This window comes from Hemiscyllium ocellatum, chromosome 24 (genome assembly GCF_020745735.1).
Source record: "Hemiscyllium ocellatum isolate sHemOce1 chromosome 24, sHemOce1.pat.X.cur, whole genome shotgun sequence".
Classification (NCBI taxonomy): domain Eukaryota; kingdom Metazoa; phylum Chordata; class Chondrichthyes; order Orectolobiformes; family Hemiscylliidae; genus Hemiscyllium; species Hemiscyllium ocellatum.
In genome coordinates this window covers 14,347,983-14,362,089 of record NC_083424.1, presented here as the reverse complement: position 1 = coordinate 14,362,089, position 14,107 = coordinate 14,347,983, and the positions used below count along the sequence as shown (strand labels likewise).

General features: G+C 38.6%; 1 protein-coding gene across 1 annotated transcript in view; it reads right to left on the bottom strand.

The window, feature by feature from the left end:
- Positions 1–2,109: 2,109 nt before the first annotated feature.
- Positions 2,110–14,107, bottom strand: part of ube3b (ubiquitin protein ligase E3B) — a 61,467-nt gene continuing 49,469 nt past the window's right edge. The window contains exons 22-28 of the mRNA XM_060843488.1: positions 10,545–10,682; positions 8,584–8,649; positions 7,799–7,857; positions 6,627–6,809; positions 6,221–6,332; positions 3,989–4,081; positions 2,110–3,562 (exon numbers count right to left, since the gene is read on the bottom strand). Coding sequence (XP_060699471.1) covers positions 3,371–3,562; positions 3,989–4,081; positions 6,221–6,332; positions 6,627–6,809; positions 7,799–7,857; positions 8,584–8,649; positions 10,545–10,682 — 843 coding nt within the window. The 3' untranslated portion in view covers positions 2,110–3,370. The remainder of the gene's footprint in view (positions 3,563–3,988; positions 4,082–6,220; positions 6,333–6,626; positions 6,810–7,798; positions 7,858–8,583; positions 8,650–10,544; positions 10,683–14,107) is intronic.

The window sequence follows — 14,107 nt, the reverse complement described above, 5'->3', positions numbered from 1 at the left end:
AGACTAGACTTTTACTCTGGTGTATTGGTGATTAAATCTTAATTATATTACCTCTTAATGATGGAAGATGAATAAAGGGATTATTTTTAAATCTCAATAAGTGGTTATAACAATTGAGACAGGCTATTTAGTAGTAATATCTTGAAACTATTCCCACAATGGATATTAAAAGTTCAGAACTTTCTCCTCCCATGCAGTCATGCGGTTATTGAACATGAATAGGCCAGGACTTTAGTATATTGAACCAATGGAGGTCGACAGGATTAAGATAAATCAACCATCATTTGATATGCTAGAACAGGCTCAGAGTTGAATGGCTGCCTCCAGTTCCTGCAGATAAATATATAATTCTTTAATTTATATGGCTATAAATAGAGCACAATCACTCATTAAAAAAATCTGATATACTTCAACCATTTTAGCTTCTACCCATGTCCAATCCAAAACAAACTTCAAATAGATTAAAAGGCTAAATCATATAAAATTGTATTCATGAAATCCAATGTTTTTTCAAGTTAATAGAGGATAGTTGGTAATACAATTTTATGAGAACATGGTTTTCAACAGCTTTTAAAGCAAGACTCAGCACAAGAGTGAAATTCTTGTCAGTTCAGTGACTTCTAATAGATTGCAGGAATATAGAATATTGACCCAGTCAGCAATGGCGACATCCTATTAAGTGAAAAGAAATGGAATTAATGGAGAAGTTCTTGAAAGATCAGATCAGAAAATGAATATTTGTCAAGTTACTAACTTCCCGACTCTCCAATGCCAGTCTATTCTACAGATAAGGTGGCAGGAATGTGATGGAACAGTCCTGAATCGCACTAGAGTGCAGCAGCTTCAACACTCTAGTTTGGCATCATCCAAGACAAAGCAACCTGTTTAACTGATAGCCTGTTGGTTGTCATAAACATTCAATTCCTTCCCTACCCATGCACTTTGCTGGTATCACAGTTTTACAGCACAGAAACAGGCCCTTCGGTCCAACCAGTCCATCTCAACCATTACTCCAAACTAGTCTCATCTGCCTGCGCTTGGCTGATATATCTCCAAACATTTATTGATGTACTTATCTAAATGTCTTTTGAACATTTTAACTGTAACCACATCTAGAAGTTCATTCCACACACAAACCACTGTTTGAAAAAAGTTGCTCATGTTTTTTGTTAAAAGCTTTCTCCTTTCACCTTAAATAATGCCCCAGAGTCTTGAAATCCCCCACCATAGGGAAAAAAGGCCTTTGGAATTCATCTTATCCATGCTATTCATTTTATAAGCTTCTCTGTATTCACCCCTCAATCTCCTATGCTCCAGTGAAAAAGTCTCAGCCCCTTATAACTCAAATCCCTCCATTCCCAGCAACATCCTTGTAAATCTTCTGAGCTCTCTCCATCTTAATAAGCAGTACAAGCTACAAGAGACATTTTAGTAACTTGCCATGGTCTAACACTCCTCCCTGGAAGGAAGAGGGCTGGATGCAGAGTTTCTGTTTAAATAACAGATTGTCCACTATCTTCCTGGAGGCAGCCAATTAGGAAGCCATCTCCAAGATCTCTTTCCAAATAATTATAACAGGTGGCTGCAGAATCAAGAAACACATTCAGCACAGCCTGTAGATATAACCGTGGGCCTTCATAACATGCAACAGCGCTGGCAGCAGTACAATGGAGGCACTGAGGAAGAAAAGGCTGCCATGAATTATGATGTTGCAGCAATGGCATACCTTCTGCTTAGCAGATCTTAAGAATCACTGCCAATAAATGATTGATTAAATTGTTCCATGGTTCAGACCACCCATTATGACACCACCTCCAATGCATAATCAGTTTCCTGATGTACTGGGGACCCTTGCAAAGCAGGAAACATGTTTCCACGAAAATGACTATTATTTCAGGTCTCGACTATCTTAATGTTTGCCTCCCAGAAATAGGAACTATTCCGTAACCATATCACTATTTCTTACCAAAATAAGTAATTCTCACCTACGATTTTGTTTTAATCTCAATGCTATTGTCAGTTTTGCTGTGCATTTAACATTGATAAAATCTAGAGACTCAAACACATTCTGAATTAAATTGGGAAGTAAGATTTTTTTTAATGCATTAATGGATAAACCTGTTTAAAATATAAGGGTACAATCAATGCCCAAGAAATTCACTTAGGTTAATCATAACTTACTTCAGTGAACTGTATAGTAAACTTTTCTAACTTGTTATTCAAAATAATTTGCTAATATTACCGTCTCATCTCCCAAGACCACGCAATTGTCAAATTCCATGTGCATCAAAATGCCTTTTAAAAAAAGTTATTTTATATTAAATATTCACTACTTAGTACAAATTATAAATAACAATTGCTTGGCAGTTTTAAAACAAAATCCAAACTTGGGATTTGGATAATTAACTTTCTCCATTCAAATACTTGTGATTTAGCACCCTGCCAACATTCTCTGTACAGTTCCACATCATCCAGACTTAATATAGCAAAGCAGGAAAAATAAAACTGACATAATATTGTCCCAAAAGTCCAATGGTTACACAGGAAGTCAAATATTAGAATTTGCATTTTTACAAATAACAAGCTGGGGTGGGTGTGAAAATAAAAGATGTTCGTTCATTAGTGACTTGATGATTTGCACCGGTTCACTGATCACTTGCATTGATTCATGACTCATTCTACAATTATAAATAACATTGGTTCGGCTGATCCAGCCAGTGCTGTGATTGAGGGTTGAGTGATTGAGGAAGTAAGCAGGGAACCAAACAGAAACAACTTTGCCAAAACTACTGTACCAAACAACACATGAATTCCAGAACTGCCATCCCTTTCAACTTTCATAATATGCACCTCCTGTCCATTGAAGAACATCTGCTAAAGTACTTTTCAGTACATTTCATATTCATATGATAGTAAACAATTAGCAAAATGTAGAAACTCTACAATATTTATTCACAGTATTCTTAGAAGAATCTATAACATTGTAAGCCTGGATAGTTTTTTTTAAAGAGAAGTGTTAATAAATTTTTAAAATATTAGGCAATGTACATTGAGATAAAGCTGGACTTTGGCTACTATGATTCAAATAGCCCATATCTCTCAGGAGGTGGTCAGTTTTAACTATATTTTGATTCATTGAGAGGTCTATATTGGTGATGGATTTCTATGTATGCCCCTTCAGAGAAATGAATCTAAGAGATGTTCAAAGCCTTGGCCACTCAGCTTTACCATGAAAGGCATCATGGTCTTGATATCCAAATGATTCATAGCTGTTGGTGAGCCACTGTTTATATTTCTTTGAGCGACAAGAGTTTTCTGATCCCAGCAGTCCTGTACAGCACAAAAGGTGTATTCACATTGTGTTTGGTGATTAGGAGAGTTCAAATCCAGTGTTCATACTGATTGCATAGCGGAGCTTCTCTCGCAGAATGCTCTTTTTACTGTAGTTAGGTAGTTTGAGGAGGTTAAAGCAAGTGGAAGAGGTTGGCAGCCGACCACCTGGCTCCTTTTTACGAATAGTAAAGAAACCCCGAAGCACACTTCCCAGTGTATCTCCAGTGTCCTGAAATACAAAGACGTCTTAAATCCTAAACCATGACTTCCCATAAAGAAATAAGACATTTCTGACTCCATTCAAAAATATTGCTTGTGATATATGTGTCCTACTTACCAGTGTTTAATCCCTGTTGTGTTAAATTTGTCGATCTCAGCTAAAACTATAACAATGTTGCTAAAATCAGTTTTCCTGCACCTTAGAGTGATCAATGACATCGCACACATCCATTATTGGACAGGGCTATAGTGTCCTGCATAGTTGAACAAATATGCTAACACTCACTATTTGAGCTCACAGATGAAGCAAGATCAATCGGGTGAGATAGAAGAGAATCCATAGTTATTTTGGGAACTGTACCCCAGAATAAACCACTATCTTCAGAAGGCCTCGTGTGTGGAGGGTGGAGTCTAATGGAGAAAGAAATGGTCTTACCTGATCATCTGACACCTCCACACATCGAATGGAGAAGGGAGGCTTCAGGTATGCAAAACCCAGGAGTGGTGGCCGAGAGCAGCTTGTGACAAACTGGAATGAGGGAGATGAAAAGAAGTAAAGCCTCTTAGTTCTGCAGCTTTTATCTAAAGGAAAGATACATTCCAAGCTGCAGCTAAGGAAATCCTTGGAAACTCCCCAGTCACACACATTGAATCTTTTGCCAATCTATATTTTCCAGCAATTATTACTTTTACTGAATCTGTACCTCCAGTGAGGAGCTAGAAGGAGAAAGAGTGATGCATTTAGAATTGGGCCATCACTTTTAAACTCTGCTAATATTGTCTGCTGTAAAATGTAGAGAGAGAGTGAGTCAAAGATGTACAGCACGGAAGCAGACCCTTCGGTCCAACTCATCCATGCCGACCAGATATCCCGACCTAATCTAGTCCTTTTTGCCAGCACTTGGCCCATATCCCTTTAAACTCTTCCTATTCATTTACTCATCCAGATGCCTTTTAAAAGATTGTAATTATACCAGCCTCTACCACTTTCCTCTGGCAGCTCATTCCATACACACACCACCCTCTGTGTGAAAAGGCACCCCTCTCACCCTAAACCTATGCCCTCTAGTTCTGGATTCCCCACCCCAGGGAAACCACTTTGTGTATTTAGAGTCGAGAGTGTGTGTTGCTAAAAAAGGACAGCAGATCAGGTAGCATCCGAGGAGCGGGAGAATCGATGTTTTGGACCAGAGCCCTTCAGCAGGAATGTGTGCTTTTCCAGCAATACACTTTCAACTCTGATCTCCAGCATCTGCAGACCTGACTTTCACCTTGTCTATTTATCCTATCCATACCCCTCATGATTTTAAAAACCTCTACAAGATCACCCCTCAGCCTTCGACACTCCTGGGAAAACAGCCCCATCCTATTCAGCCTCTCCCTGTAGCTCAAATCCTGCATCATCCTTGTAAATCATTTCTGAACCCTTTCAAGTTTCACAATATCCTTCTGATAGGAAGGAGACCAGAATTGCACGCAATATTCCAACAGTGGCCTAACCAATGTCCTGTACAGCTGCAACATGCTCTGACCAATAAAGGAAAGCATACCAAACGCCGCCTTCACTATCCTATCTATCTGCGACTCCACTTTGAAAAGAGCTGCACTCCAAGCTCTCTTTGTTCAGCAACACCGCCGAGGACATTACCACTAAGTGTATAAGGCCTGCTAAGATTTGCTTTCCCAAAATGCAGCACCTCTCATTTATCTAAACTCCATCTGCCACTCCTCAACCCATTGCCCCATCTGATCAAAGTCCCTTTGTAATCTGAGGTAACCTTCACTGACCACTACACCTCAATTTTGATGCCATCAGCAAACTTACTAACTATACCTCTTATGCTCACATCCAAATCATTTATTTAAATGATGAAAAGTAGTGGACCCAGTACTGATCCTTGTGGCACTCCACTGTTCACAGGCCTCCAGTCTGCAAAACAACCCTGCACCACACCCTCTTGTCTTGTACCTTTAATCTAGTTCTGTACCCAAATGGCTAGTTCTCCCTGTATTCCATGAGATCTAACCTTGCTAACCAGTTTCCCATGGGAAACCAGAGAGAGAGAGAGAGAGAGAGAGAGAGAGAGAGAGAGAGAGAGAGAGAGAAAGTAAATAAATACACTTATCAATGCACAGAACAGCAGCCTATTTGGTCAGCAGGTTATTATTTCCTGTGCTCAATATGGTCATGTCTGCATGTAAGTGGCTCCGGCTTAACGTTCAGATTTTTTTTATTACTATAGTAAATTGCCTTTATAGAATAGCAACACTGGTCAAATCAATTGTAGATTCAAGCTCATATAAGGTAAGTGAAGGGAATCACTGAGCCTCCACAGAAACCTGTACAAGATACAACACTTGCATGGAATTTGGCTATCATGGAATTTAAATGAATATATTTTTGTTGATGTTGATTGGGATTGAACAACAGAACCAAATTTAGCTCTTTGCCATGATAGTAGTCTAGTTAGAACACCGACATACTGAACTTAGACCATAATCATATCAATTGTAACCAATTTTGAATTTCAGAATATCAACACTTATTCAAAAGCAAGGCATCTTGTAGAATAAACAGGTTCTAAAAGAGAAAATAGAAAGTTATCAGAGGAGGAAGCTGAAGAGAAACTAAGGAAAGAATTTTAAAATGACACTAAGATCCACTAACCTTAAGAAACATGGCTCGTTCTTCTGCTGTGAAGTCACGAGCCAAGATATCCCAGAGCCATGTGATCACACGGTGACTACCATGAAAACCACCATAATACACAGTATGCTTCCTGTACAGGGAAGAACAGCAATCGTTATACATGGACCAGAAGTAATTCTCAAATAAATCACAATTCATTTATTCACAAAATTACATGATTTTAAACTACTGGGTCTCCTGTGGCACTTCCCACAATAATTCAGGACACTGAATTTTTCCAAGCATGCATCAGTGTTCCATCTGCTGATACAAAGGGTTCCACAAAGAAAAATGATAAGCAAATAAGCAGCACACTCCTCTTTCCAAAAGTGATATTAAAAACAAATTGTCTCCAATTTACTTAAAAGTCTCTTCAGTGTCTTACTTAAGATCCTCCAGGTCGATTTCTGCATTGTCTCCAGCAATTAAGCGTTGCACTTCTGGAGTTGAGAACATACGGAGCCATTCTGGGTTAATGATGGATCGGAATCCTCGGATGAAAGCAATCGTCTGGTCCTTAATCTGAGTGTGCATTCGGAAGTGAGCCATGAGGTGGATGTAACTGATTCTGTTGGTAGATGGCAAAAACTTAAGCCTTTTTCAAGTATTAAACCAGCTATTCAATCTTCCAAAAAACATGCATGTTTGGTACTGCAAACACTTCAAAATGGAAGAGCAGAAGAATTGAACGGCTGTGTTAGCACAAAATGGCATAGTACTGACTACAACAGCAACTAATGAAACTGCAATTACTCAATTACTGGGAATTTGGAATTATTTGAAAAACGTTGGGAAGGCATAGTAAAGCAGTCAGCAACTAGACAAAGGTAAGTTGATGTCATGGGTTTAATGATACAGATGCTTGTAGATGTCAAATTGTATCAGCTTTCATGTAGGATTAAAAAGAATACATTTGGTGCATAGGATGAACTGTACTAAGAACATGCATATCCCCATTTGATCCCAATGACTGCTCGAATGACAATCATCTGGAAAACAAGGCATGAATTTCCCAAAGCTTCAAAAGTGCTGTAATTAGCCTGAACTGGACATCATAGAAAACATCTGTTCATGCACAGGTACTGCTCAGTCAGCTGATGTTGCAGGAGGATTGTCAGTATGTTACAGATATGAAAAGAGACCGCACTACCATCTAGGGCACCTGTCCAAAAATGCAGCTCCTCACCCTCCAAAAATGTCTGGAATAAGGAAAGGGTGTAAAGCCTACTGAACTATTGTACCCAGAGCCAAAGTATAATCAAAGAATTCTCACGTACCGTTGGTTCTACTATATCGTGGCTTCCTTCAAAGCGAATTGGCTTTATCATGATTCATTAGGTTATATGGTGTGGCTTTTGCGTGATTTTATAATGTGCGATCGCATGAAAACAGAACTGTCCCATTATATCAAATCCGACTGTACACCCTACCCCATCCCCCAGGAGGGGAAACTATATTTGAAAATGCAAGATACATTTTGAAATGTGAAACAGGGTTGACAAACACTGTTCCTGAAGAAATGCACTCCAAATTGCATTTGGCCAAAGACGTACTTACTTATTTTCATTGGTGACCCCAATAGTCTTCCCACCAGGCACCAGCTCATGGCAAACAAGCTGTTGAATTAAAAAAAATATCAAACTGATTCTAATGCAAAGTCAGGATGTTACCAAGCTGTACAGCAATAATAAAGCTGAGTAAATAGAGTAATGAATTTAATGAGTGTTACTGGCCAACATTTCCACAGACCCTGCTTAAAGCCTTGTAGTACTTGCCCCACATTATACGAGTAATCTCAAAGCAGTGCTGCTGAGCAGCGATTAGTAGCATGTATTTCATCTAATCTTACTCTTTTACCAGTCCAAAGGCAGACAGGTCATTAACAGTACCCAGGAAACATGAGGTATTCTGACAATGATTGGAGAGTAAACCCAGTAAGTTCTGGGTATGTGTGTTCATCAGATATTTATCCATCACAGATGCATTAACACCAGGGGCTGAAACAAGATAGCCAAGACTCATTAATAAATTAACTGGTCAACAGTCAAGATTAATGTGAAATCGATTTATATTTCCAACCTACAGAATCAGAAAAGATAGAAAATTGCTGGGTAATAATAAACCAAAAGGTTGAATTGTTCATAGACTTTACATTGCATTTGATCTAAAACTTTATTTTTGCTCCAGATCATAGTACAGGTACGAAACTCAATGCCTGAAGATCTGGTTCTTAAGAAGGACTCCACTAATCCTACAGCAGATTGATGCACCATGGATAGTTTGTAACCCAGGTACTATGGATTTTGTGCTTATTACTTATCTGTAAACTGTGACAGCATTACCTGACCCATAACATCCTCATCATAGGATAATGTCAAACCAAGGTCACCAATGTCCCCATCATATCGCTGCAAAGAAAAATATAAATACAATCACTACTTTAACAGATTCTGTTCTAATTGCCCTTGAGAAGATGGTGGTGAGCTGCCATCTTGAACCACTGTAGTTCTATGTGCTTTAGGGAGACCCAGAGTGTTCTAGGTGCAATGATTCAAGATGGCTGCAAATCAATGTTGGAAGGTAGAATAACCAATAAAACACTCGAGTTCAGTTGGTACCACTAATTTCTCATTAAATGTGTTTACTGAACTGAGCTGAGCTGTACAAAATAAGGAAAATCCCAGTTTGACCTTGTGGTTGCACTGAATTCTTTGATCTCAGCTTGGAAAATCCATAACATTCTATAATTAATACCAGTCCTGCTAGGCTGGGAGCGAGAAACCAAAATTGGCCAGGATTTTCACTCATCGGTAACTCTGCCTAAAATACACACACATGGATGCACACTCAAGTTAGAATCAGGTTTTATGATGAGGCTAAAACTCATGTTAATATACATGGTCAAAGTTCATACAAGGTGAGTTACCAGAGAGAAACTGGCACCAGCCAATGTCATAATGGAACGATCATGATGTAATGCCTCCAAGTTCATCTTAGTAATTTCATATTATAATGTGCAAAGTCTAAAATTTCTGGCAGGGATCAGCAAAACATTATCTTACTTTCTCCTTTTACCTTCATCTTTACTCTGAGGTCAGGTTTTACTCCAGACTGCTCTTTGAAATAAGTTGTAACAAATACAACTTCACGGTTTTTTAAAAAAAATGTGATGTTGACATCATGACAACAGTATCCTGGTAAATGACTTTAAGAACAGTGATGAGCAATATTCCCTCCTATTTTTCTTCAGTGTGAGACCCATTTGTTTCTTTGCATGGTATCTTTGATATTGCTGTATATGCATTCATCCTAAAAGGACTGCTGTTTGTAACACAGCCTATTTGTCCACATGCAACACATCCCTGATTGTTTTGTAGTCTCACCCCACTAGTGCAGTTTAAAGTGAGTGTTCACAATTAGTGAATTCAAATATCTCAGGCAAAGATAAATTTTATTTCCGGTCATGAGATTTCAAATAGTTCATTTGGAATGTGCTCTCATTAACTTCTACTTTTGATATGAAAACCTATACAGTTAAAATTAGCTGGACAACTAGGATTTGTAAATTAGGCTACTTATGATACATTTAAAAACTGCACAATAAGAATGGTTGATTGTAGTGCTTTAATTAAAACTTGCACTGATATAATGTCTTTAAAACATCTCCATTGTTTAATAAAGATTTTGCACCAGGCCTTAAAACTATATATTTGAGAAAGATGTGGGGAAATAGTGAAGAAAACATGAAAGCTTATAAAATGAAACAAAATCAAAAGATGAAAATAAAGAAGCAAAGGAAGATGTGGATGTGGAGGACACGGGAAAAAAGGTCATGAAGCAATACACTGAGCAGGTGATTCAATTACAGAGCTCTCTCAGTTCACAGGAATGTCTATACTTCCTCACTGCCAAACAAAATGCATGGCTAGCTTGCAATGCATATACTGTAATTCTGTAATAATGCTATAGTTATGCCATGTTAAATTCGTAAGTCTAGTTTACTCAAAGGGAACTCAAAATTGGACATCTGTGAGACACTGTTGACGAACAGTACTTATGTAGGAGAACGTGAATATGAAAAATCTTATTAGGACTTATACACTTAACAGTAAGTCCTAGGGCGTGTTGCTAATCAAAGTGACCTTGGAGTGCAGGTTCATAGCTCCTTGATAGTGGAGTTGCAGGTGAACATCTCTATGACTCTATGAAGCAAACTTAAACTACAATCAATTTCTCGGACATTGCATCACAAAAGACAAAGTAAAATAGCGTTCCTTCTACAAATTTCAGTTCCCATAATTACCTTTATGGAAGTGAGGTTTTTGTAGAACTCAGAGTCCAGGGACGGAAGTTCATCAATTGAGCTGTACAAAGCACTATGATGATGTCCAAGTACCTGACTGAGGAAGAAGGAAGCAAAAGGGACATCCACTACAATTCCCTGTAAGAGTGAAAAGAAAAAAGGGTACATTCGATTTGAATTGGAAACATTTGTTCTCAATTCCCAAATACCACAACCTTGCCTCATCAAGCCCTGCAACTGCTTCAAGCTCAAATTCGAGCCTGCATCCTTCAGTCCTTGGATGCTGATGAAGAGTCACTGGACCAGAAACATTAATTCTGTTTTCTCCCAAAGATGCTGCCAGACCTGCTGAGTTTCTCCAGCAATTCCTGTTTTTGTTTCAGATCTCCAGCATTTGTGGTTCTTAGGATTGAGATATAGGAACAAAACAATCATTGATTGCAGAAGAATGTTCCAAACTACTCGCCCTGCACATTCTGCTGTGCTAATTTTTGATCCTTCTTTAAAAAACATCCTGAAAACCTATTCCTTCAACTATGACCTTAGTTGTAACTTTCACTGTTGCTAGTATCCAATTCTCCACTGTAAAATGTTTTGCAAAGCTGACCATATTAAAGATTTGGAGGTGCTGGCATTGGACTGGGGTGTACACAGTTAAAAATCACAACACCAGGTGAGAGTCCAACAGGTTTATTTGGAAGCATCATCTGTCAGAGCGCTGCTCCTTCATTAGGTGGTTATGGAGTATAAGATCGTAAGACAGAATTTATAGCAAAAATTTACAGTGTGATGCAACTGAAATGATATATTGAAAAAGATCTGGATTGTTTGTTAAGTCTCTCATCTTTCAGAATGATCATGTTGGTTTCAGTTCTTTCACATGTAAATCCTAAAACCTTTTTTAAAGTTACATTCTCAAGTGAACTTTAACAATAGGTACCATGTCAGCTCAGAGAATGCATTGAAGGTGTGAGGTGAATGTCTGTCTGTTTGTGTCCCAATGATCAAACTGATTCTATTTCTAACTAAGGGATTTACAGAATCTTATAAACATATATGCGTGTGCACATGTGAGTGTGAAAGTGTGTGTATGCGTGTGAGTGTAAAGGGGTATATGTCTGTGCAAGGGTGTGATTAGTGGGGAGAGGGAGAGGGAGAGAGAGTGTGTGTGTGTGTGTGTGTGTGTGTGTGTGTGTATGAATGAGAGGGGGTATGCGTGAGTGTATGGGTCTGCGGTGCATGTGAGAGAGTGTGAGTGTATAGTGCAATGTGACATGAACTCAAGGTCCCAGTTGAGGCCATCCCCATGAATACCAAACTTGATTATCAGCATCTGCTCGAACACTAGAACCCCCACACACACAAATAAGTTTGTGGGGTGAATTAATACTTGCAGAATTACATTTAATTTTGCTCAAAAAGTGCAGGAATTCATGTAAGATTCTGTAAAGCCCTTTATTAAAAATAGAATCAGTCTGAACACTGGGGCACAGACAGACATTAACCTCACATCTTCAATGCATTATTTGAGCTGACATGGTACCTATTGTTAAAGTTCACTTGAGAATGTAACTTCAAAAAAGTTCTGGGATTTACATATAGAAGAACTGAAACCAACTTAAAAGATGAGAGATTTAAACAATCCAGATCTTTTTCAATCTATAATTTCAGTTACATCACACTGTAAACTTTTGCTATACATTCGGTGATGATGATCTTATACTTCACAACCACCTGATGAAGGAGCAGTGCTCCAAAAGCTAGTGCTTCCAAATAAACCTGTTGTACTATAAACGGTGTTGAGATTTTTAACTGACCACATTAAAAGCAGAATATAAAAGTAAGCATTGTTATTTCCTTTGAGTCTGAAAGGTGCCATCTTCTCTTATGGAGCATTTTGAAATGCTACTTGTTCACTTCTCTGTTTAATTCATGCATTTGCTGAAGCTTTAATCCTCACATTTTCCTTGTGATAAGTGCCTTTGGAAACATCATCGAATTCAAATTTGAAGAATGAAATATTTTTCAAAAACTATACATCAATGTTGAATTGACCTGAGGGTGATTTAAAAGGAGATACACATTCACTCAGTGTAAGACTATGCAACATTAATTAGGCAGGGCAAGCGATTGAGGTGTCAGTGGGGGAGCACTTTAGGGCAAGTCATCATAATTCTATTAGTTTTAAAATAGTTAAGGAAAAGGATAGAACTGATCAAAAAGTTAAAGCTCTAAATTGGAGTAATAATTCTCTCATTTTGACAGCATTAAACAGAAACTCTCAAAAGTTGGCTGGGGAAGGCTATTCGCAGGTGACAGGACAGTTGGGAAGTGGGAAGCTTTTAAAAATGAGATAACAAGAGTTCAGCAATAATATGTTCCTGTTGGTGCAAAAGGAAAGGCTGGATGTTTAGAAAAATTGAGGCTCTGGTCAAGATAAAGAAGGCAGCGTATGTCAGGTATAGACAACTGAGATCAAGTGAATTCCTAGAGAAGTATAAGGACAGTAGGAGTATACTTAAGGAGGAAATAAAGACAGCAAAAAGGACACGAGATAGCTTTGGCAAACTGAGTTAAGAAGAATCCAAAGCAGTTCTACAAGTATTTTAAAGGCAAAAAGTAACCAGGGAAAGAATAGGACCCCTTAAAGATCAACGTGGCTGTCTATGTGTGAAATCACAAGTGGCGGATGAGATACATCAGTATTCATTGTGCAGATGGGGAACCTGGGAAAACAAATAGTGATGTTTGGAAAAATGTTCATATTACAGAAGAGGTGGTGCTAGAAGTCTTAAAATGCATAAAGTTGGACAAATCCTCAGGACCTGATTAGGTGTTTCCCAGAACTTTGTTGGAAGCTAGAGAGAAATTGCTGGGCCCCTTGCTGAGATACTTGCATCATTGACAGCTACAGGTGAGGTGCTGGAGGACGGGAGATGAGCTAATGTGGTGCCGTTATTTAAGAAAAGCTGTATGGAAAAGCCTTACGACAGTGGTGGGTAAGTTGTTAGAGATTTTGAGGGACAGGATTTACATGCACGTGTAAAGGCAAGGACTGATTAGGGATAGCCATGTGGCTTTATGTGTGGGAAATCATGTCTCACTAACTTGATTGGGTTTTTTGAAGAATTGACAAAGAAGATTGATGAAGGCAGAGCAGTAGACATTGTTTATTTGGATTTCAACAAAGCATTTGACAAAGTTCGGCATGGTAGACTGGTTATTGAGGTTAGATTACATGGGATCTGGGGGAACTAGCCAGTTGGATACAAAATTGGCTTGAATGTAGGACAGAGGGTGGTGGTGGAGGCTTGCTTTTTAGTCTGGACACCTGCCACCAGCAGTGTGCAATGAGGATCAGTGCTGGGTGCTCTGTTTTTGGTCATTTATATAAATGATTTTATTGTAAATATAGGTGGTTTGGTTAGTAAGTTTGCAGATAACACCAAAATAGGTGATGCAGTTGTCAGTAAAGAAGGTTATCTCAAGAGTACAATGGGACCTCGATCAGATGGGCCAATAGGCCAAGGAGTGGCAGATGGAGTTTCATTTAGATAAATCCA